General features: G+C 34.6%; 2 protein-coding genes across 5 annotated transcripts in view; both read right to left on the bottom strand.

Annotated features, from left to right (window-relative positions):
- Kcnmb4 (potassium calcium-activated channel subfamily M regulatory beta subunit 4) overlaps window positions 1–2,456 on the bottom strand; it is a 60,383-nt gene extending 57,927 nt beyond the window's left edge. The window contains exon 1 of the mRNA XM_046430734.2: window positions 2,081–2,456. Within this exon, the coding sequence (XP_046286690.1) occupies window positions 2,081–2,416 (336 nt within the window). The 5' untranslated portion in view covers window positions 2,417–2,456. The remainder of the gene's footprint in view (window positions 1–2,080) is intronic.
- An 11,932-nt stretch (window positions 2,457–14,388) lies between these two features.
- Window positions 14,389–22,992, bottom strand: part of Cnot2 (CCR4-NOT transcription complex subunit 2) — a 100,617-nt gene continuing 92,013 nt past the window's right edge. For all 4 annotated transcript variants that reach the window (XM_046430611.2, XM_046430610.2, XM_046430612.2 and 1 more), the window contains 3 exons: window positions 22,278–22,378; window positions 20,777–20,921; window positions 14,389–15,530 (listed from right to left, as the gene is read on the bottom strand). In XM_046430611.2, the coding sequence (XP_046286567.1) occupies window positions 15,444–15,530; window positions 20,777–20,921; window positions 22,278–22,378 (333 nt within the window). In that variant the 3' untranslated portion in view covers window positions 14,389–15,443. The remainder of the gene's footprint in view (window positions 15,531–20,776; window positions 20,922–22,277; window positions 22,379–22,992) is intronic.

The raw sequence follows: 22,992 nt of genomic DNA, 5'->3' as shown, positions 1-22,992 counted from the left end.
TGGCCTAAGTTGATAGAGATGTTGTTCACTTTTTGTAACATAAATATATCATCTTCCTGTTCTGTCATTTCCTGAATACTTCCCTTCATAAGATGTGATTTTGTTCAGGTACTTCTTTAAAATAACGATTGCTGAGTTCCGAACTGATACTGGAAAATACCAGATTATTTGAGAGAGGGGGGGAGGGGAGAGAGAAACAGACACAGAGAGAAATATCTTGGTATTACATAAAACAATTGTGATTGCTTTCCAGTGATTTAAAAATCAATGTCCTAATGATTTCAATTTACCTTTTCTGCCAGATCCTGAATAATTGCCTGGAAATTGTGAAGCAGCCTTCCTGTAGCAAATTCTAATTTGTTAATGTCGTGGTTAGATACTAATCATTTACTGATATATATATATATATATATATATATATATACATGTATATACATATATATATATATATACATGTATATACACATACATGTACATACATATAATTAATTTATTAGTGACTAAACCACAGTCTTCAAGTAATTAGCAATGTTTTACCAACTGTAAAAACTAAATGATAAACTATCATATAATTTCTAAATCATTACTACTCCTTGGCACCCTTTTTTTATATTACCGGTTTGATAATGAAAAAATAGTTTTTAAAACCCTGATATTTCTTTTTAAATATAACTAAGCATTAAGCAGACTAATTTATAACATGTCTTTGAGAAATTTTCACTTCTTCATGAGCTTGAACATCATATTCTAAATTCTGCATTCTATGTTCTTACTCCTATATTTCTTAATTTCTTTGTATTATCTTCATTTTAAGGCAAATGAATATTAATTTGTTAGCATGAGCATTTTTCTAAGAAGAGTCTTACTTCTAAAATGTAATTATTTTTCTTTTCTCATATTCAAGGATTTCCTGTTTTGAAGAAAAGATCATGAATTTTACTACACAGCAATAGTAAGTTTGTTTTAAATACTTTAAAATATTAATTCAGAATTTTTTGGGAGACAAATATAAATGCAATTTGCCACATTTAATACAAAGTTATCCTGTGAACACATAGTTCATTTTCTTTTGGACCGCTTTCCTGCTTGGTGTTCAGGCAGGGCCCTCACAAAGAGAAAAAGTGTCAGTAACTTTTAAAAACACACACACACCCTTACTTTGATAGTTAAGCAACAAAGATAATAGGAAAGACCAAAGGAAGAAACAAAACCCTTCCTGCAGAAGCAGATGCACTAGGAAGCTCAATTAGTTCACTGCTTTTTATAAGTATTTTTCTCCACTGGGAACAGTTTTCTGAGTCTCCTCAGCTCTCCAGCCCGAGAGTCCTAACCAGATTTTCTTTTCTTTTATGCTTGTGACATCGAAAGTTGTCAGGAAAGGACTGTTTGGTATATTTCACTGAGGGTTTTCTATTTTCAGTAAGTTGTACTGTTCTACAGACCGCTCCTGATTGTCCCTAGATACACAGAGTCACTAGCATCCCACAGGACCCTCCAAAATGGGCCTACGTAGAATTTCACGTTTATCTTTAGACGCCAGGTTTAAAAGGTCTGTTTAGTGGTAAAAGAAAGGATCTCTCTTAACATCTTTCCAGGGGCTAAGAGACCCCCCCCCCCCGACCTCCTAACAAAAGTCATTACATCTAAGTTTTTGCTGCAGCTCGGACCGTCGCTGACTGTAGGTGGATCCTCGCTGCCCAAGGGCTTTCATGGAAGGAAAAGTTAACTTTCTCTGCTGCTTGCATTTCTCCAAATCCCGTCCTGTAAGCGCCAGACCCGGCTGCGTCTGGGCCTCAAAATCTGAGGCCAGACAAGACAGGTGTATAAAGAGATTTTGGGGGGGCACGACTGATTGTCACTTGCACAAACCCACCCGAAGGACCGGATCCCTGGGGCTCCCTGATGAACTCACTCTGGGTTTGAGTACAGCTTTCGATGCCTGTCTCCTCCTAGCAACCGGAACCCATTCCGAACTACTCCGCACGGGTCTAACCCTATGCTGTCTCCAAATCTCCAGGGCTCCGCAGGAGCAAGGCATTCTTCGCTGGAGCCCCTGGGCTCCAGGGGCGGACGTCCTTACCTTGGGGTTGGTAAGGAGCTGATGCTCGTCGCTGTGCAGTAGCGCCCTGGAGTTGGATTCCGAGTTGTTCACGTAGACCTGGACGCAGGGGTATTGCGAGGTGCCCCTGCAGTCGGCGCCACAGGTGAAGGTGCACTCGAACACCTCGCTGATCTGCTGCACCGACAGCACCGTGCAGTTGGCGGCCGTGGCTTGCAGATCCTGCAGCGCGGGACTGAGCCAGCAGAAGCCAAAGATGAAGAGCGACACGACGCCGGAGATAATGAGAAACAAGCCGAGCCGGATGCTCTTGTCCTCGGCTTCCGTGTACTCGTAAGCCACCCGGAGCTTCGCCATCGCCCCCCACGCTCGGCGGCTGGCGCGCTCCCCCCGCCCCCTCCCGCCCCCGGCGCCGAGCCCGACTGCTTCGGGCGGGAGGAGCCGCCGCCGCCACCACCGCCGCCGCCGCTGCCGCGCGACAGCAGGGGAGTGGGCGGCGAGGGGGAGCGCGCGAGAACAAAGGGGCCGAGGCCGGCGACGCCCCCGGCGGCGGCAGCGCCCCCCGCCCCGGCCCAGCCGCCGCCCGGCCCCGGTGCGGCAGCCGCTTCAGAGCCTCCAGTACCCTCGGGCGCAGGGAGCGCACGGACCGCTCCAGCCTCCAGCGCCCCCTGCCAGCCTCCGCCCCCGCGCTCTCCGCGCCTCCCCAACCCCGCCTCCTCTCGCCGTGTGTCTCCCAGTCTCCATCGCCCGCCGGCCGCTTTTCCGCGGACTCGCTGGCAGCTGTACTAGGGTAGGAGCGGCCGGGCTAGGACGAGCCCGGGGGCTCCCCGTAAGGGAGCTGCTCCGCCCCGCCCGCCGCCGACCCAGGCCCTCCTGCTCCGCCCCTCCCCGCCCGGGGCGTCGCCTGTAGGCGTACACCCGGGACAGCGGCTACTTGCTTTTCGAATCCTCTCCAAATCCCCTGGGAGAGACATCCTAGATGAAAGTTTAGGTTCAGCATAGCCTAACCCAGGTGAAAGTTAAAGGGGAAAAAAAAGAAAAGAGGGGACCGACGTAGTGCAAGTGGAGCGGCGGGAATCTTGAACTCCAAAAAGGATTGGTCAGTTTGCCGGGAGAGTGAGCCAGCTGCCAAGTAGCGGTGTTCTGGGGAGGCCCACGGGAGGCGATGAGGGAGGGAGGACAGCCGCGCGGCCAAGCCGAGTGGACGGAGATGGAAGCCCACCGGCGACCGGCGTGAGTTGGGGTACGCCCCGGGAGGCCCCTGCAGGTATCCACGCCGCGCTCCGCTATGGGAGGTGTGACCCAGCCGCGCCCACGCCGCAGGGGCGAGCGCACTAACGGTCCTGCCGCGGGTGCCCGCCATCCCTCCTAACCGCCTTAACAAGGGCCCAGTTTTGCGCCCCAGCCGGGCCCAGAGGATGGCAGGATCCGAGCAAGATAGGCTGAGTAGGGCGGAGTTTGCTGTAGAGGCAAAGCGCGTGGGGGCAGGATTCCTCGACTGGCAACATCAGGAAACTTGCTGCCTAGGTCCGCAGTGGACCTCGCGGCAAACGTAGGTCTTGGGCAGCCGAGTGGACCCTAGTTGGAGTTGACTGAGAAGGAACCAAAGGAAACAGGTGGAGAGGCTTGCAGCCTGTAGAGACCACTTTTCCCATCAGGAGAACAGAATCCTTTATGTGGTTTCCCTCCTTAGGAGTCTTGCACCTGGGGCCCACCCAGAATTGGTAGATGAGATTACCAGGAGCGCTGTGTAAGGCGACAGCGGCGTGCAGACCCACTTTGGGACAGGTACCCTTTCTAGAGCTGTCGGCTCTCTTAGTTCTTCCCGCTCCCTCCATCCTTCAGCTTCTATTCCTTTCGTGACCTTTATTTTATTTTGTAAACTATCTTTCCAAACCGCATTTCTATCATAAAATCAAACTTGAGCACTATTTCGAACGGCTTCTTTTTGAAGAATAAAATTGGAATATTCAGTTTTCATAATATACATCTTTTTCTTAGTTTGCAAATCCCAAATGAATAAACTCTTAATCAAACTGAATTTTGTTCCTGGTGAATATCAAACACGGAATCAAAGAACTCTTTCTTGGATTTAAAATTCTACTTTTGACTACAGTTCTGATACGTTTTTCTGAAGTACAACATTCCTTTATGTGATAGGTAACAAGTATTTCCAAGCAATGGGTAAGGAAGGCAAGTATGCTATGTGTTTTTCAAAATAAAGAAAATGCAAGGTTTGGAAACCTTGCGTATCCAGAAAAGGCTATGTTCTTTAATATATCATTCAAGTTTTTGGAGAGATTTTTTTATTTTTCATCTTTTATCTGGGAATTATACTATTCCTTTTCTGTTGGCATAAAGACGATTGTGAGAATTATATTAATTGAAAGGAAAAGTTAGTCTAATGGTTGAAACAACTTGACCTGACCTCACAAATCTTCACTCTGAATCTTCTTCCTTTGCAGATTATTGTAATCTTTTCAAGAAAGCTGCAGCCTCCCCTATATAGACCTGTGACAGCAGTGAGCAATTATGCTGAGGGATTGAATCTTGAGGAAAAATTGATTCATAATAATGTTTATAAAAAACCACCGGAATGGGAGGGGCCAATAATAATCATGAATATGATTCAATTTTCACTGAATCCAGAGCTTAAAGTGTTCTATGAATGAAACCTGTCCCTCAGAACTGAAGATGGTCTTCTAAGTATATGGAACAATATCATAAATTTTTGTCTTAACCTAAATTTTATATATATATTAGTTGTAGTTGGACACATTACTTTAATTTTTTTAGTTCTTTAAAAAATATTTTATTTTTTATTTGTAGTTGGACACAATACCTTTATTTTATTTATTTTTATGTGGTGCTGAGGATCGAACTCAGGGCCTTACACGTGCTAGTCGAGCATTCTACTGCTGAGCCATAACCCCAGACCTTAACTTAAATTCTTTACATCTTTTTAAATCCATTTAGTTTTCCATTTAGTCCGTTTCTTTGCTTACATTCTCAAAATAATTGAAGAAACTGTTGCCATCCAGTCTTCTGTTATTTAAACATTTAATTTTGTTTCATATTGAATTAGCTTGCTTGTCTTCCTTTATCTTCATGTCTTTCTTACTGAGAGTCAAAAGATATCAGAAGACTTCACAGATTAATTTATATTTTTATCCTAAAGGAAATACTTCAAATGTTTGCTATTATTTCCTTTTCTTGAGGTAAAACTACATTAGCATTCCCTGGGAAGATTGGATATATCTTCTGTTCAGTTTCAGAAAACAGGTCATCAGAATGGTAGCAGAATGGTAGTAAGAATTGTCAGAACCTCAGAAGTTCTGAGGTCTTTTAGCATCTTCTGTTCTTGCAGAGGAGAGGCAGCACAGGAAAGCTAGTCTTCTCTGGATAGTGTTCTGCCTACGGAAACTAAGATAAGAAATGTAATACTCAGAACCAGATCCACTTATTTAATGTGTGTCATTGTCTGCAGCCAGTGCGCGCCCCCCCCCCCCAGGGGAATCATGGACAATCTTAAGAAACTTTAAAGGAAAATAAAACTTATCTAAACAAGGATATTAGTCATTGTTATTTTATGATGTTTGTTCTCATGATCAATATTCTTTTAAAAGTTCCATGACTTAAGTTAAAGAATTCAATCTTGTACTTAATATATATACCATTTTGTTAAATCCTAAAAAGAATCAGCATAAGGGGCTGGGAGTTGTAGCTCAGTGGCAAAGCACTTGCCTAGCATGTGTGAGGCACTGGGTTCAATTCTCAGCACTGCATATAAATACATAAATAAAGGTCTGTCAACAACTAAACATACATTTTAAAAAAGAATCGGCATAAGGAAGGATTTTTTATGCTAGGAATGGAAGGGAATTTAACACATTGAGAAAATACACTTTCAAAAAACTGGCAAATTGTGAAGATTTTGGATGACACACTGCTACTAAACACTTGAATTGCTAAAATACACTGGCAAGGAGATGAGTATTTTACCATCACCTGTTTTTCATTAAAATTCATATTCTAGATAGATTTTAGACCTTTGCACCTGGAATAATTAGGTAAAAATAAACATAATGAAAGTAGAGTGATCCAAAAGAAAACCATCTAGGAAAAATTTCTTTCTGATCCAGTAGATGTAATTATAGAAAATTATTTTTTGTTTGATTTTAACTTTACCATTGTACTGATTTCCACCTTGCTATTATCAAGAAATTAACTTTCTTTCCATAAATATTTGTAATTAGCCACAGAATTTAGGATTCGGAATAAATTTCTTCTGTGGCCACTGCTTTTTTCTACCTGTATCTTTTACTGGCCCTAAACTTTTCCTATTATATTGAGAATATGATTATACTGAGAACATTACTATTTCTAGATATTTACAATGAGAGCATATAAGAACAGGAAAGGATCTTAAATATCACCTTATTGAAAATAAGCCAGGAAGCTCCTTAAGTCTTTGCATTTTGTTTGAAATAGTATTTGGTATATTTTTACAAGTTCAGATTTGTTTGCACTCAGTCTTTGTTTGCAACTGAGTAAAGCAAAAAACAGATACTTAAGTTTGTAGTATCACACTGGTAGTGCTAAATTCTCACTGTTGGTCTTTTGTGATAATTGAAGTGAATGTTTATGTGCAGTCAGCTTTGGAACTAGCTAGACACGGAAAGGTTTGGCTCACAACTTGAATAGTAATTCATTTGAGGCAAGGTAAATAATTGATGTTTCCTCTTCTTGAAGTGAAAAGGTTGGATTAGAACACAGTTTGAACATTCTAGGATTTAATTCTAGGTTTATTTTGTTCTTGCCATGGTCTTAAAAACTTAAGAATTGCTATGTAACAAACAGCACCTAGCCAAATTAAAATATCCCAAGATAAGTGGAAATCATCTTCCCCACAATAAATATCAGTGTCTTGGAGAAATTGGCCAACATCTACTGAATAACTGACATAAACTAAGTTATTCACAAATGCCTTAATTTGTTTTATGAGGAACAAAACTCAAAAGATTAACTTTTTCAAGGCTGCACACATATTGACAGGGCAGTAGATTGAGACACATTCTTTTCCTACTATGCTGTGCTACCCATAAGAAATTTCTGTATTTGGTAATGAAAGAAACATTTCCAAATGGATTTCAAGTGTATGTATACACTTACATTCAAGGATAGTTAGGGTTGATCAAAAGTCCTACTGTGAAACCTATGAAGGGAACAGTAGATAATGATGGACCTAATAATCTAGTCCCCATTTAATTTTACTCTGAAACACATTTATGATGAAAGTAGCTTTTTCAGATGCAAAGCAAGTAAGTAGTACTGTTTTATGTGGGACAGAGATGTATTTTGGTTTCTAGTGGCTTAAGAAATTCAAGCTAAAATTTGAAGATATACACAAGGAAAAACTAGATGTTAATTAAACAAGTCATTAAATGATTTTAGGGTAGAAGGATATCCTATCCTTTTAATGCAGGAAATCACTTAATAATTATAAAAGTGTTTCTTGCCTTTGCTTGGATACTTCCAAAACCTTGAACTCTTAATGCTACCTTTTTGGGGACCTTTAAAAAATTATTAGGTTCTTTCTTATTGTATATTTTAGATCTGCCTTGCCATAACATCCATGTATGGTACCTAGTTCTGCCCTCTGGTGTTTTATAGGATAAAGCTTTACAAATGACTCCATTTCAGATGTGCGAAGAAGATAGTGATTATGTGCCTCTTAGGCTTTGTTTCTTATGGTAATCTTGTTTTTGCAGTATTTTCTCCAGAGGGTTTAGGAAACTAATCCTTACTCCCCAAATGCTAAGAAAATGGACAATTCAGAGTTGTAAATGACACCCTTCTTAGCACTGAAATGAAAGTCTGCACTTTTTTTTTTTTTTTTCCGTTATCTGACTTACCCTCACTTCCAGGACAATGGTTTTGAGATTCACCATCAAAATCACATCACATGTCACTGCAAATGTAGAGAGAAGCCAGAGAAATGATTTTGACTTATCTCTGTTAGCAAGAATTTGTATTCCGATTAGTTTTGCAAGTCAACTATGTTAATATTCAAATGTTAGATCTACATTATTTAGAATGAACTGGAAAAAAAATGGAAAACTTTTGATAAAAAAGGAAATCTAGAAATAGTTTTTCTCAGTAGAGTAATAAAACTTTCATTTTGAAAAATTGAGGTGTAAGTTTTATGTAATAGATAACTTACTTTATACTTGACGAATACTAATCATTTGAAGACAGTTACTTAAAACATTCAAAATAAAAAAAAATCTTAAGAGGGGAAATATTTAACGACTCAAAGGCAGCCCATTTTTCATGCACTGTTACATATGGTAATTAAAACTACATCTTAAAATAAATGTTCAGTATGTAACAGATTTAAAGGTAGCTTTGAAACATTCTGGCTGCCCCAAATCTTTATTTTTATACACAAGAAGCTGGAACTATTTATGCCATTCCCTCATGTAATGTTTTCTTATTGAAATATATAAATTTTGAAAAATGTTTAAAAGTTTCTATTATAAGTTTATGAGTACTGAGACCTGAGTCTAAAAAAGAATCAAGCAGATGCAGTCATTTATGGACAGTATATCACCCTTGAAATTTGAGGCACTTCTTCCAAAAATGTTTGAAGAACTCTTATGTGTTGTTATAAAAACTATCTTAAGCATGCACTAGAGAACAGATTAGCCTGAAAGAAAAAAGAACTTTACTGTAATTAAATTATGAGGTCAAAATGTCACTTAGGCCCCCAATGCAAATTACCAAAGCATTACATTTAAAGAAATGCTTATGCAAATTAAGATCTGCTGTAATTCATCCTGAAGAATTCAATTTGTTTTCCTCAGCTAGTACCCTCAAATGTAGTTTAAAGGAATTAACACTTCAGGGATAAAGTCAGACTCATTTCACCTGACAATATGTCAAAACATATTTGTGTAATGCAGGTGCAAATCAGGCCTTAGAAATAGATTAGAACACAGTTTGAACATTCTAGATTTAATAAGATAAATCTTCTGAGGAATGAAAAGTTGGTTTTACTATATAAAACATAAGTTAGCTAAAAGTATTTTAGTGTGTCAACTTGTGATCATATATTATTTATGTAATAATTTAGGTTTTCAGTATAGGAAATTATGACAATTCTGACCATTTTGAGTTTCATGACATTTTCAAAAAGCCATTTAAATGGACAGAAAATTGATAAGACATGGAAATGATAAGCTTTTTACAGAGCCCTATGAATAGAGTTCTTAAGCATTAAAATATTGTCAAGTCACAATGTTCACAACTGGACAAATTCAATTAATGAGTTAGCAGTTTCTATGCATACAAACCTACATAGATATCTTAGATATGGTAACAATATTCCCAGAAATATAGCTGAGGTAAAACACTTGTTATTTTAGAATGGATCTAGCTTTCCTCTTGCTCTGCTAATAAATACTACTGTAATAACATGGTCTGTTAGAACACTAGATATTTTAGGAAAAAAGCAAATGAACACAGGAATTATCCCACATTAACTTGGTGAGATTTCACCAAAACCTTTTAAGCTTTTATTCTAGTTAGTACTTTTATAGTAGACAGAGTGAATTTTAATCGTGATTGATAGCTCAGTAACTTCAGAAATGATCTGTGATATTTGCTAGCCTACATGTCTCTGGCCTCTTTCTAGACATTTGAAAATCAGTGTTTGAAGGTGGGTACTAAAAAGGACATTTATATATTCCCCAGTGGGTTTAGGGATTTAGCTCAGTGGCAAGATGCTGGCCTAGCACGTGCAAATTTGGTCCTTAGCCCTGGAAAAAGAAAAAAGAAACAAATAAAACAAAACAAATATATTTCCCTAGGTAATTCTCAGTACACTAACTTGAGAATTATCTAATTAGAAGATACTTTTGATTGAATTCCTATAGTTATTGCAGTCCGAATTGAGCCTTTTATAAGCCACATTTTATGATCAAATTTTAAAAGTAATACAAATATTGCTCAATCTAATTTATATGATCACTGTCACAGCAGAAAACAGCAAGTTGCACACTAATACACTGAACATTTCAGGCTAAACATTTACCTTAAAATTTAACAAAAACTATTGCTTCCTTTGAATACAGAACTAAAATATGCAACTGAACAACACTGGTGAACATATACACATATTTTAGTATTTTTTCATATTCCTGTTCCTAATATCAAAAATGGGGGGAAAATTAAAATTGACTAAAGTTGCTTTTTAATTTTTAAATTTCTTTCCAAATATAAGGCAGTGATTTTAAGTAAACCATACCCATGACTCACAGAAAAAAAATGTGCTTTAGGTATACACTTTTAAACAGGTACTGTGGTGCACATTTGGAATCCCAGCTACTTGGGAGGCTGAGGCAGAGGAGTATCACCAGTTGGTCAGCCTGGGCAACTTAGTGAAACCCTGCCTCAAAATAAAATAAAAAGGGATGGGGATGTAGTTCAGTGGTAGAATGCTCCTAAATTCAATCCCCAGAACTGCCAAAATTAAGTGTAAACTTTTTTGCCCTGACATTAGTCCCCAGCTTCAGATCAAGAGTATCAACCTGTCAAGAGCTGAAAAGAGCTGGAGAGAGGCCTGGAATTTATCAAATCCAACTTTTACTAATCAACAGTCATGTCAGTAACAATTCTGAGTTTCCCAGTTTCTGCTGAAACAGTGTTACTGACAGAATCCTTACTTCATGAAGCAGGTAGTGCAGTGGGACAGCACCTTAATACAGAACCGTAATCTCTGAAGTTCCACTTTTTGGTTTTAAGACATACTTCTCTCCTGAATAAGTTCTTCATATATTACCAGACAGTTATCATGTATATCCCCCTTAGCTGCCCTTTGTCTCTTCTTCATGCTCTACATCTCATCAATACTAAAATGCACATTCTCCTCATGAAACATTTAAAAAAATAACCATGACTCACAGAAAAAAACTGGTGGCTTATTATAGTTTAAGCAACCTTTTCTTCCTTAGTGGAACATAAATTGATAATTGTTGAAATTGTTGGCAATTAGGTTTGCTGAAATACAATAATTATCTCACTTCCTTAACTTTTTCAGTTAACCACAGAAACAAAATCATTCAGTTCAACTTCTTACCTTAGGTAAGAACACTCTTCAGCCAGTCTCTCTTTGGTTATGTTTTATAAAAGTTGAGTCCGGTGCCTTGCACAGCAGCTAATTTCAAAATCTTATTATGGGGCTGTGGATACAGCTCAGTAGTAGAGTGCTTACCAAGCATGTGTGAGACCCCCTGGGTTCAACCTCCCTACCCCCCACAAAATTACATGTTACTTTTAAATATTTGCATTGAAATCTCTTATTGGTCCTTTTTCTACTCTTTCATCAAATTAATGTCTTTCATTGACAGTTCTTGAAAAGACAAATACTAGGTCTCCAAAGTTTATTCTCTAATGACAAGTATCCCTAATTCCTTTTTGGTGGGTAACACTTTAAATTTTGTAAAATGGGGATACTAACACCCACCTACCTTATCAAGCTATTCTTTGAACAGGACACAATAATTAAACATTCAGTATATTGCTTGGTAGCTAGGAAGCACGCCACAACTCCTTTCCCTTTGGCTAATGTGACAGCTCTTAAAACACAGCATTCATACTTGACCTGACATTTCAGATGTGTATTTTTAAGACAGCAGGATCCCCATGTTGTTTTCAGCAGTGCACTTTTCTTAATATAGCTGAAGATTACACTCATTATTTTTAGTAACAGAATCACAATTGATCTTAATTTACATATAAACAATGTTAAGCCATGTTATAGCTAACACCCTCCATTTTTATTTTCACATCAAAACTGCAAAACTATATCATTATTCTGATTCACTATACCCTACTTGATTAAACGTAATACACTATGCTTTTGGGTTAGCTTTAGATCCCAATTTTGACTGTTGATGCATTTATGCACTTCATATCCCAGATGTGTCCTCTATTCATGATATGATCTAATTCACAGGTAATGCCAGTGGGCAAGAAAAGTTGGGACATGTCATTGGGATCTAGCTTTTAGAAAGTAAAGACATCTCGACAAACATCTGGCTTATCTCATTCTCCACAGACTTTTTCTTTTTTTTTTTTTTTTTAAATCCCCAACACTAAGAATGGAACCACAACGGACTCAAGAATGGTAGGCAAGTGCTCTACCACTGAGTACACCCTGACCCTGCAGAGACTGCTAATGGAATCTAGTTAGTATGTATTTCTGCTTCTTCTTTATAAACTACATAGACAAAACATGGTTAAGAAAAACACTTAATACATCTGTTTCTACACACACTTTTAGGTTTTCAGCAACTGTTTTTGCAAAATTGATGTTATTATTAATGCAAATCTAAGTTAAATGAAATAAGTGATTCAGAGCCATGCTCAGATGCCTTATATATTATAGATAATGGATATAACAGAATGGAAGATATATGGTTTGTGAATGAAAGAGGATTCAGAGGAAGAATCGATTCTAGTGTAGAGAGGAACATTTGAAAAATTTTGAAAATTAGTTGATGCTTAAAAATATTCTTGCGAAAATGAAATTATAGTAAAAGTAAATTATTTCAAAGCCCAATGTTTTAATTTGTACATTTTATTTTCAAATTGAAATATCAAATTAAACCACTCAGTGAACAAGTATTAATCAAGCACCTGCTGGGTCCCGATTTCAGTGGCAAAAAAATAAAAGACCAGTTAAATGGTTGGCTTTATTATAAATACTGTAAGAACTTAAATAAACTTTGTTATTAATTAAAATTCATTTTATCTGAGGAAAACTATTTGTGCAAATGAAATTCAACCATATAAATTATAGTACCACTTCAAGAAATACCAAATAGATTAAAGGACTTCCTTTTACAACTAAATAGAGCTTTTGTTTCCAGAAAGCCAATTATAGTTTCATCTCAAAATTTATGTAACAGTGTACAAATGTATTCAACTAGCTATACAGGGGAATATGAACAGAATTAAACCTAAGAAAAATCATAAATTTAGTAAGTTTAAGTCAAATCCTGTACGTGTACAAAGAATTGAGTGTTGTATTAGTTTAATATAATATTTTAAAGATTTTAAGTATAATTTTTAAATTTTTAAATGTGTATTTGAACTCAATAGGTAACTTCTAATATCAACAAGTTATAAAAATTTTGATAATCCAGGATATAAAAAACCCCAGAAAACTGGAAAGTGTACACTTAATGTCTACGGCAGTTAAAAAAGAAGGAAAAACACAACAAATCACTTGATACGAGCTGTCTTCATTATGAGTCATATAGTCCCAATCATGATCATGTTTCAGCTGAGACTTTAATTTATGTTTTCATTCATCAGAATAAAGATTCCCTCCATTAACTGTGTTTTTCTTCCTATTTATTTTTTATGGTTATGTTGTAAAAGGTACATTTTACAAAACAAATTATTATGAAAAGATGTAATCTTTAAGGAAACTGCTTTTTAGCATTTGATTCTGGTTTATATCAACTATGGTAGGGTTTTATTTTATTTTATTTTTGCACAATACTTATGATAACCTAACTGCCATCTTTCCTACTGAGGAGATGCTTTGGTTTAATTCTGACAAGTAAAAAATCCTGATATTTTTGTCAGTTTCTAATATCTCAAAATACATAGAAAAAGGTAAATTTTAAGTCATTTTTCATTCCTGATACACAAACACATCAATGTCATAAATGTTTAATTTTCAAACAATGATTTGGTAAATGTCAATAAACGTTCACTCTTATAGAAAAATAGGTTAAAAATGAAAAATTTAAAAATTTAAAACTCACTGGCTTTTTTCTACTATAGTTCTGCTTTGGTAGCTTCAGTCTTTAAACATTTTTAAATATAGTATTTATATGAGAAAAGAATTCATCAACCCATAAAAATGAAATATCCAGGCCAGCAAACTGAAGGTAAAGTCTACCCCACCTTGCTTTTTGTCTTACCTTAATTTGTGCATTACTTCATAAAGATAGATCTCAAAACTCTATCAAATTCCTCACAGAGAAAAAGTGTTCCCATTGGGCCCCGAGAATGTTCCGTATGCTGCCATAATCCATTTTTAAAAGTTTTCTCCAGTTAATCTTTTTGTCTACATTTTTAATCTACAAGTAAAATGGTTTGCTATGGTTCTATTAAATTATTTGTTGAAAGCTGCAAAAGACACTTTAAATTCAGTCATACCATTCAGTTTGATATTTGCAAAACTTGTTTTCCCTCTAATTTTCATGTTGAAGAAATAATTTCACAATTTAAAATCAAAGTCAACACTGCAGTGAGGAGAGCTTTTCTACTTTATTACAAAGAGAAGAAGCCTTTATGTGGTCAGAAAATACAAGATTGATCTTTTTTTCTCTTCCTATGAAACGCTGCTGTTCAAACAGCCAGAGTGAATTGTCTCAGTTCACTTCTTTAAGTCCCATCACATTCACTTGGGTATGGATGTCCTTGGCTGCTGAAAATCTGGCCCTTTAGTGCACAGGGCGACAAAGTCCCCTGACCAGCAGTTCCAGAATGTCCCATTTTCATATATTGCATCCATGCACACCTCCTAAAAATGAGGTACAGCAGGGCAAACATTTTCCAAAATAGATGTCATATATATAATATATACACATTCGTACATACATACCTTTATTCATGTGATGTCCAAAAATTTAAAAAAAATGTACACATTTATTACAAAATCGTAACAAAGACTGGACAGTGTTTTGCTCATTCTGGAAAGATGAAGCTCAGTAATAACACAACCCTGGAGACCATCCAGAGATTGTGGCAATATCATTCTTTTAAACAGTCAGATATTCTTGCATTAAGCTTGGCGAAACTGCCTTTCAAAAACAGAAGGGGAAGTAAAATGAAGGAAGCAGACCTTGCTCATCTTTCCAAATGAAATACGAGAAGGATCTTCACATAAAAATGCACAAACATTTGTTATTTTATTACCAATAGTGCTACAATGAACAAAGCAAATTTTGTGGTCTAATTTTGTTGAGTCTTTTGTGGGTTTTCTTTTTTACATATAAGAAACTAAATGGTAAACTTCTGTCAGTGTACTTGCTTGTCTTTACAGACCCAAGTCTGTCTGCTGGCAAAAATGAAAATAAATGAAAAAATTCAGACCCTGCTCAAACTAGAGAAAAACAAATTATAAATTTAGTTGTTGGGCAGCACATAATTAGTAAGGCAGGACCTCAAATGGTGACCCTTTACGTAAGCCAATTGCCAGATCCTCAAGGAATTACAACCAGGGTGCCTGAGCCACATCAGTTCTGCAGTTATGTTGAGTATTGTGCTGAGACAGCCATACCCCAAGAAAAGGGAAGTCTTTTTAGAAGGCTTGTTGAGCAGGGTTGTAGTTGAAGGTGGATGGCAGATGAGGCCGTTCTTCTAATTTATCATATTCCAGATGGAACTCCTACCAAAAAAAAAAAAAAAAAAAATCATGAAATAAATTGATTTCATCTTTTTGATCTCAAAATTTTATCAGAATACATTTTACCATATGAACCAATTAAAATAACTACAGAAGAATGGAAATACAAAGAAAAATGTTATTCTATTTTATAAGTACAAAATTGTAGAATTTCTGCATCTAAGTTGAGACTATTCATGAACATTTAGTAAAATGTTATAAATTTGTACTTAAAGGGAGAAAAATCACTAAACATTTAATGCAAAGCACTGAAGATTATAGCGTATTTAAAAAAAAGACCATTTCATACTCTCAAAAGTTCAAAAACCTAAAAATTTACTTTTTGCTCATGAAAAAGTTCAAAATGAAGATTTTTCCTATTTGTCTTTATCATGCTTTATTTTAAACAAGTAAAATTCTTCTAACTTCATAAAAATCTGAGGAAGACAGTGACCTTAAAACTCACACTCCAGAACTTCCCATTTCACAAACTCAAAACCCCAAACTGCCAAAGCAAGACAGTACTTTTGCTGTAGGCATATCCGATAATTAGATTGTTCATTTTAAGCAAACTTTCAAAACTCCATGAGTTTTAAAATTTAAGAATGGTAATTTTTTCAGACTCCTTTCCTCCATGCTTAAAGAACAGAAATGCAAATATAACTATGTATACTGAGGGGAAAAACAACAAACACCTCTGCAGCTGCAAAAAACAGACACTCTAAAATTACTAATACTATAACCTGAATTTAATTAGCACTGACTATCACTACATATTTCCATATAAAGATTCTCTCAATATGAATTATATATTAAAGATTAAACTAGTGACATTTGCAACCATGCGTTAACATATTTTACCTGTGTCTAGTTTCAAACTGATTTCATAATGTTTCCATTATTAAAATGAAAACTGAAGTCATGTAATCAAAATTTCAGATATAGAATCACGTATTTAAAGTATATTACAACTATAGACAAACCACTTACAATTATTAAAAGCCTAGTATGTGCCAAAGCTATAATTATTAAAAGCCTAGTATGTGCCAAAACTAGAGACATGGCTAATTTTATCCCAAATTTTTATATTAAACTCAACAGTAGATATTATTTTCACTTTGCACCTGAGGAAACGAAGTTCACATGTAACTTACCCAAGGCATATAAGTGGAACTCCTAGGATTAGGATCCAGACCCATGTGACACCAAAGCTTTTGTCTTTTCTAGTGTAACACATTTTTTAAAATATGTTTAGCCCAAGTTCCAAAACAGATTTACTTCAAATATATCCAATCCAAAAGTAATTTTGAAAAAAATTATTTCATGATATTAGTTTATAAAGTAAGAACATTGTTGTGACTCTGGCTTTTTAAAAAGGTTCTTTTCAGATGATTCATAGTATGAAGGTTATTTGCTTAACAGTAAAAACTAACAAACACCAAAACTACCACAGCCACAGTATCTGCCTAATGAACTATGGTAGCTGCCTTTCGCTCTTCCCTACCCCTACCTAGGAACTAAAAGATTTTTATTGTTTGAAGTTGATTATCCAAATTAGTAATTTAAAAAATCATTTTTTAAAATCATTCTTTTCAAATTAAAACTGGCATATTAGTTTTCAAAATGTATAAAAATGCATAAAATTTTAAGTTACATAAACTAAAATTTCATTCAAACGGATGACCTACAATGAATTATTATTAGAATTTAAACCAGGCTGGTTTTATTAGTCTACATACATTTTTACCCCAACATTCTAGAAAAAGATTAGTTTAAACCTAGGGAGCATAAATATTTTAATAATTAAAAATATTTAATTATTTAATAGTATTCAATGGATATTATACAGGTCATATTTAGTCTTCTATGTATTTTCTCCTTTTAAAAATATATAAAGCTTAAACACATTGCTTTGGTTCACAAATCTTAAGTTGTAAGATCTCTTACATGTTTGTAAAATGTATACATATAACTACATACATGCACATCTTTGAACATTTCGTAGGAGCAAGAAATGTGTCTGTACATTATTACCTAATGCTTGTAATAGTGCAAAACTCCTAGCGAGAGTGTAATTCACATCTGATAAACAAAACAAACAAACAAACAAACAAAAAAACCTTTATTCATTTGCTTTAGGAACAGAATATTTGATTTTTAAGTAACTTTTTAATGACTTGGTTTTCCCAGTAATAAAATAAGGTTATATACTCTCAAAAGGTTATTTAATTCAAGCAGAAATGAAATTACACACTGGATTCAAAGGAACCAAATAAGTAATTATTGCAAAGACAATGTTACCAGTGATCTAATTATATAGAGACTTATACTGTATGAATGTTTCCAAAAATTCTCACAAAATTTTGGCTTTCTATTACTTAATAAATCCATATTAATTTAAATTTTAGGAAGCAGCAAACTATCTTAACTATAATTATGAGTAATAATTTTGAAGAAAAGCATATATTATGAAAATATAAAATGTACTAATATGTATCAGCAAAATTAATGGAAAAAACCCACATGTATATCAAGCAATGATAAAAAAAATCCTTAGTGTAACAAATCCTATTAGATCTAAAGATGACTGGACTAAAAGAATTTCTCAAATTTTCAAGTCTTTAACTGAGAAAGAGAGGCCGCATCACCTAAAAATTCACTGTGGAAGAAATTCTTTTAAAATTGTTTTAAAAATGTGTTCATTAAGATTATGTATACGCTATTTGAATTATCACAACATGAAATTAGTGAGACGAGTAATTCTAGCAAAATTATATAGGGTGATATCATCATGCAAGTGGCCAACAAATTGTTAACTTGAGATTTCTTAGAGAAGAATAATATTTCTCAAATCTTACTTTCCCACTTAACAGCTAAAATTTTTAAAAGACAAAAGCTCAACTAAAAAGGATATCAGATAAAATAAGTCAAAATTAGTTTTAACTATATATACTGTATGTATTATTATATATACTTAATATATATTTTAGACATAATTTTCTTTAACATTTATCTGAATGAAGAATTACTTCTGTGTGTATTATTATATATACTTCATATATATTTTAGATGGATATAATTTTCTTTAACATTTATCTGAATGATGAATTACTTTTGTTGGAAAGTTAAAAGGGCTCTATATTAATGTTTAAGTTATTTCTGAATATTTAGCTTTACAGGGAGAACTTAATTATGGAAAACTAAATTTCTCACAAAAGTTATTTTCCTGATACATGTCTAACTAAAATTTAACTACAACTACACAGCTGTATATTGCAAACATTTATTCCTTTTTGCATATATAGGCTTGAAATTTACAATGATACTGAGCAAAAAACTTCAATTATTTACAAGTAGAATATTTTCCCCTCCCAAAACACCCTCTCCCCCATAGTATCCCTTAATTCGGAATTAAGTGTGGAGCAGGACCAGTGTCATATCTGGCATAACTTGGGAGCTTGTCAGAAATGCAAATTCTCAGACCACCTAGACTTACTAGATCAGAAACAGTCCACGTATGGCTTAGTAATCTGTATTCTGAAAAGTCAGCTAAAGTTTGAGAACCAGTGACTTAAAAACAATCAGTTACAATTTTTCCATGTTTGAAAGAATGAAGTAGTAAGCTATCACAGTGATGATAAAAATAATAGCAACAAAACTGCCACAACTACTACCATGTATCAAATACGATGACTATACTCATGATATATATGTATGCATGTCTGTGTGTTAAATTGCATTTAATCTTCATGACAGCCTAGAGGAAAGCAACATCTACATGACATGGCCAGGCGTGGTAGTGCACGCCTACAATCCCAGCGACTCAGGAGATTGAGGCAGAAGGATTGCAGGTTCAAAAATCAGCCTCAGCAACTCAGTGAGGCTATAAGCAACCTAGTGAGACCCTGTCTCAAAAGTAAAAAATAATATGGGCTGGTGATGTGGCTCAGTGGTTAAGCACCCTGGGGTTCAATCCCTGGTACCCACCCCCTCAAAAACAAACAAAATACATGACATGTAGGCTATGGCTTTCTGAGATAACATACTTCTTAAATAGGTAAAACACATAATGTCTCATGTATTATTTTTTAATTTGCACAATTATTTCCATCCAAAATGTTAAATCATACATTCTTTTGGAAACCAAGATATTCATATTAACTTTAATATTTAACTCATTTAGTATATGGACTTGATTTGAGAAGTAAAGAAATCTGAAAAGAACAATAAAAATAAGGTTTAGCCTGCTGTATGTTTTTTATTTTGGTGTTTTGTGTTGGGGTCACTTCTTTTTTTGATCCAAGTTCTACATGAAATCTTGAGATATCAAACTTTTTTGTTATACAGATATCTGTTAAGCATTTTAAACTGTTTTCTTAAAATGTAAGTTATCAGTTTACTAAAGCTGATTCAAAACCACAAACCAACTCAAAACTAATAGCTAAAACATTATCCAAAGAACTGATTGTGAGCATTGTTTGTTTAAATTTTATTGGTTTTAAGTAAATTTAACTACTGAGTTTACAATCCTAAGAATCATTAATAGAAAACCAATTCAGGAAAATAACTGGTGAAATTGGATAATACAGGCTATATTCTTAACTGAGTAGACTTAAGTACACACAAGGTAGTGGACACATGTGAAATATATGTTTACACTGATGGAAATTTTGCACATGGGACAGTTATAAGGGCATTTTCGTGAGGCAAAAGTTGCAAAACCAAAATAAAACAATCAACTTTTCCGCACAGCCCATTTCCCCCTCATATTTAGCATAGTTGTCACCGAAGTAGTAATGGTTAATCCTTGCAATTTTCTTCCTTTAAATGATTTGCAAATAAACATTCATGTATCTTTCCCATAATGAGTGCAAGTATAAAAAGCCTTTTATGTACTCCTTTTAGGGAAATCTCATCCTTGCTTACAGTAACAATAACATGAAAATACATGACTTGTCCTGTAAAAGGGTATCTTTATTTTACAATTCATTAGACAAAAAAAAATTTCAAATGTTATAAAGTCTTGTGCAAATTTACAAATCTCTTCCCAAGTTTACCTATTATAGTGAAATTAACTCTTTTTACATTGTCCTAGAGGTAAAATCAAGTCAAGCACGTAGAGAAAAAAATGATGTGGGTAGATCTGGCACATTATTGGAATGGACATATTGGTACACATAAACAGAATAAAAAGCACACTTCTTTTTTAAAGTCTAGATTTACACAGTTGCACGTTGAAAAAAATATACCTTAGCTACTTTCCTCCAGTTAAGACAGTCAAAGAAGTAATATGTTCCCCTCTCGTATGTATTGGTTTTCATTGTTGGTTCCATGCCTGGTGCTCTGGTAATCCATACTCGTTCTTCTTTGTGGTATCTCCAATCACGATTAAAACTTCAAATTTTAAAAGAAAAGGGTAATTATTTCCTGTGGCTCACATCAAACATTTCCTATATTTTGAAAAACCTTTCTCAGAAAAAATTACACACAAAAATATACATAAATATGGATTCTTCTTACAAGGCTTCTGAGTCTTTACTGTTACTAAATACAACACTAATGGAATATAGAAAAATAATTTTTAAATTTATCCAGAAAGCAAATTTATTACTAAATCCCATACCTTTATTTAACGAAAGTTAATTTTTTATGCAAACAAATGAGATGTCAAAAGTCCAATGAGTAATAAAAACTTGGGCAGACCAAATAAAGATTCAACATGTTCTAGAAACTTCATTCCTGACTTGCTCTTCTGAACACTCAACAGATATTGAGATGTTTATTATTGAATTAAACTTTTAAATTGATGTAATTTTATAACTATGTTGAAAACAATATCCATTTTGAAAAATTTAATGATTGTATTACTTTATTTTTTTAACTCAAATATTATCAATCCAAAATTCTCAAAATCTTATTAGAGTTCATGCAAAAACTAGTGAGGATTTATACAACTTAAAAATTGTGGAATATTCAGAATTAGTTAATGTCCCCCAAAAGGGACATTAAAGACTTCATGTAAATAAACACTTTCCTTCCAACACAATGAGGTAGTTTTTAGACATAAAGACAACAATGGCTAATTATAGATGGATGAGTCAATTTACTTATGAACAAATTAAAGGAACAAATGATAATTCCTATTTTATAAAAATGAGGGAAAATGGGAAATTTCTCTCAATTGAAATAAAAACTTATACAATTCATTATCAACACAGTCATTTTAAATACATTTTGAAGTATTGGATTCAAGGCCATTTATAAAAACATAATTAGAAAAACTATAATAATGTGGTCCTTATGATAATACTAGGATAATATGGACCTTATTTTATAGCACTTCAAAATGCACAACAAATAGGCACAGTGCCTTGCCTATATAATAATCAACAAATGTTTATTGGTTGATGAAATTTGGTTTCTAATTAATATATGTGGTTCCATAAGGACTAAAAAGAACCACAGGCATACCTTATAATTCATACATTTAACAAAATGATTCACCAAATCTGAGTCAAGTTGATTGTTTTCTTATAAATTTGGCATTATTTAATTGTGAAATTCTTTTTATGTATACGATTATGAAGCCACTGTAATTATATAATTTCAATCTAAAGGTATTTTATTAAATGTAAAAATAAACTTATTGATAAAGATTTTTACTCAACTATGGCATTATCATTTTAAAAAGTTTTCGGAATAGTCAAGATTCACTATAATAAAAAAGTGATTAAAAAACTTTCAACATACAGCTCTACTGCAGCTAAAAGTTGTAATACGTCTCCTCCATTCATGTAATAGAGATAGAAGAGAAGGTCTTCTCCATATCGACCAAGTTTTATTGCAGCCAGCTAGAAAAGAAAAATTATTCTGAAATGTTAAATAAATCTAAAATCTTAACATATAATTGCTATCACTGACGTTAAAAAAAAAGAAAAAGAACAAAGATCTTAAGATACACAGAAACTTATTTCATAGCAGGTAACTGGTTTACTCAAATGACAACAATTATGTCTGTTACTTCTATTTGATAATATCAATGGGAAAAAGCTAAATAAAAATTTCCAAGTGAAACCAAATATTATCATCTCACTACATGGATTTATTAATATCCAATGTGGCAATAACACAAGAATATTGTGCTCAAAGATCTAGAACTTAAATACAAGTCCTAATTCTATGACCACATTCAAGTTATTTAACATCTATGAGCTTCGGTTGCAAAATGTGGAAAAAGACACCTACGAAAGTTACTAAAAAGTAAATGAATTTAAATGAGTGAGGGTTTATGAAAGAATCATGTATACAGAAGGCTTATAATAAGTGTAGACTGAATCTATACCTGACAGTGATTCACAAATCACTTGGTTCTGTTTTCAGATGGGAATACAGAATTATGATTTAAGTGACTATATTTCTCTTCACAAGGTAGAAAATAACCAGTCACCAAACTATAAGTGAGTTC

The sequence above is a fragment of the Marmota monax genome, unplaced genomic scaffold (genome assembly GCF_021218885.2).
Source record: "Marmota monax isolate L192 unplaced genomic scaffold, Marmota_monax_Labrador192_F-V1.1 WCK01_AAM20220418_F8-fsc00056, whole genome shotgun sequence".
Lineage (NCBI taxonomy): Eukaryota > Metazoa > Chordata > Mammalia > Rodentia > Sciuridae > Marmota > Marmota monax.
The sequence above is the reverse complement of the archived record's forward strand: the minus strand, read 5'-3'. Positions and strand labels throughout refer to the sequence as shown.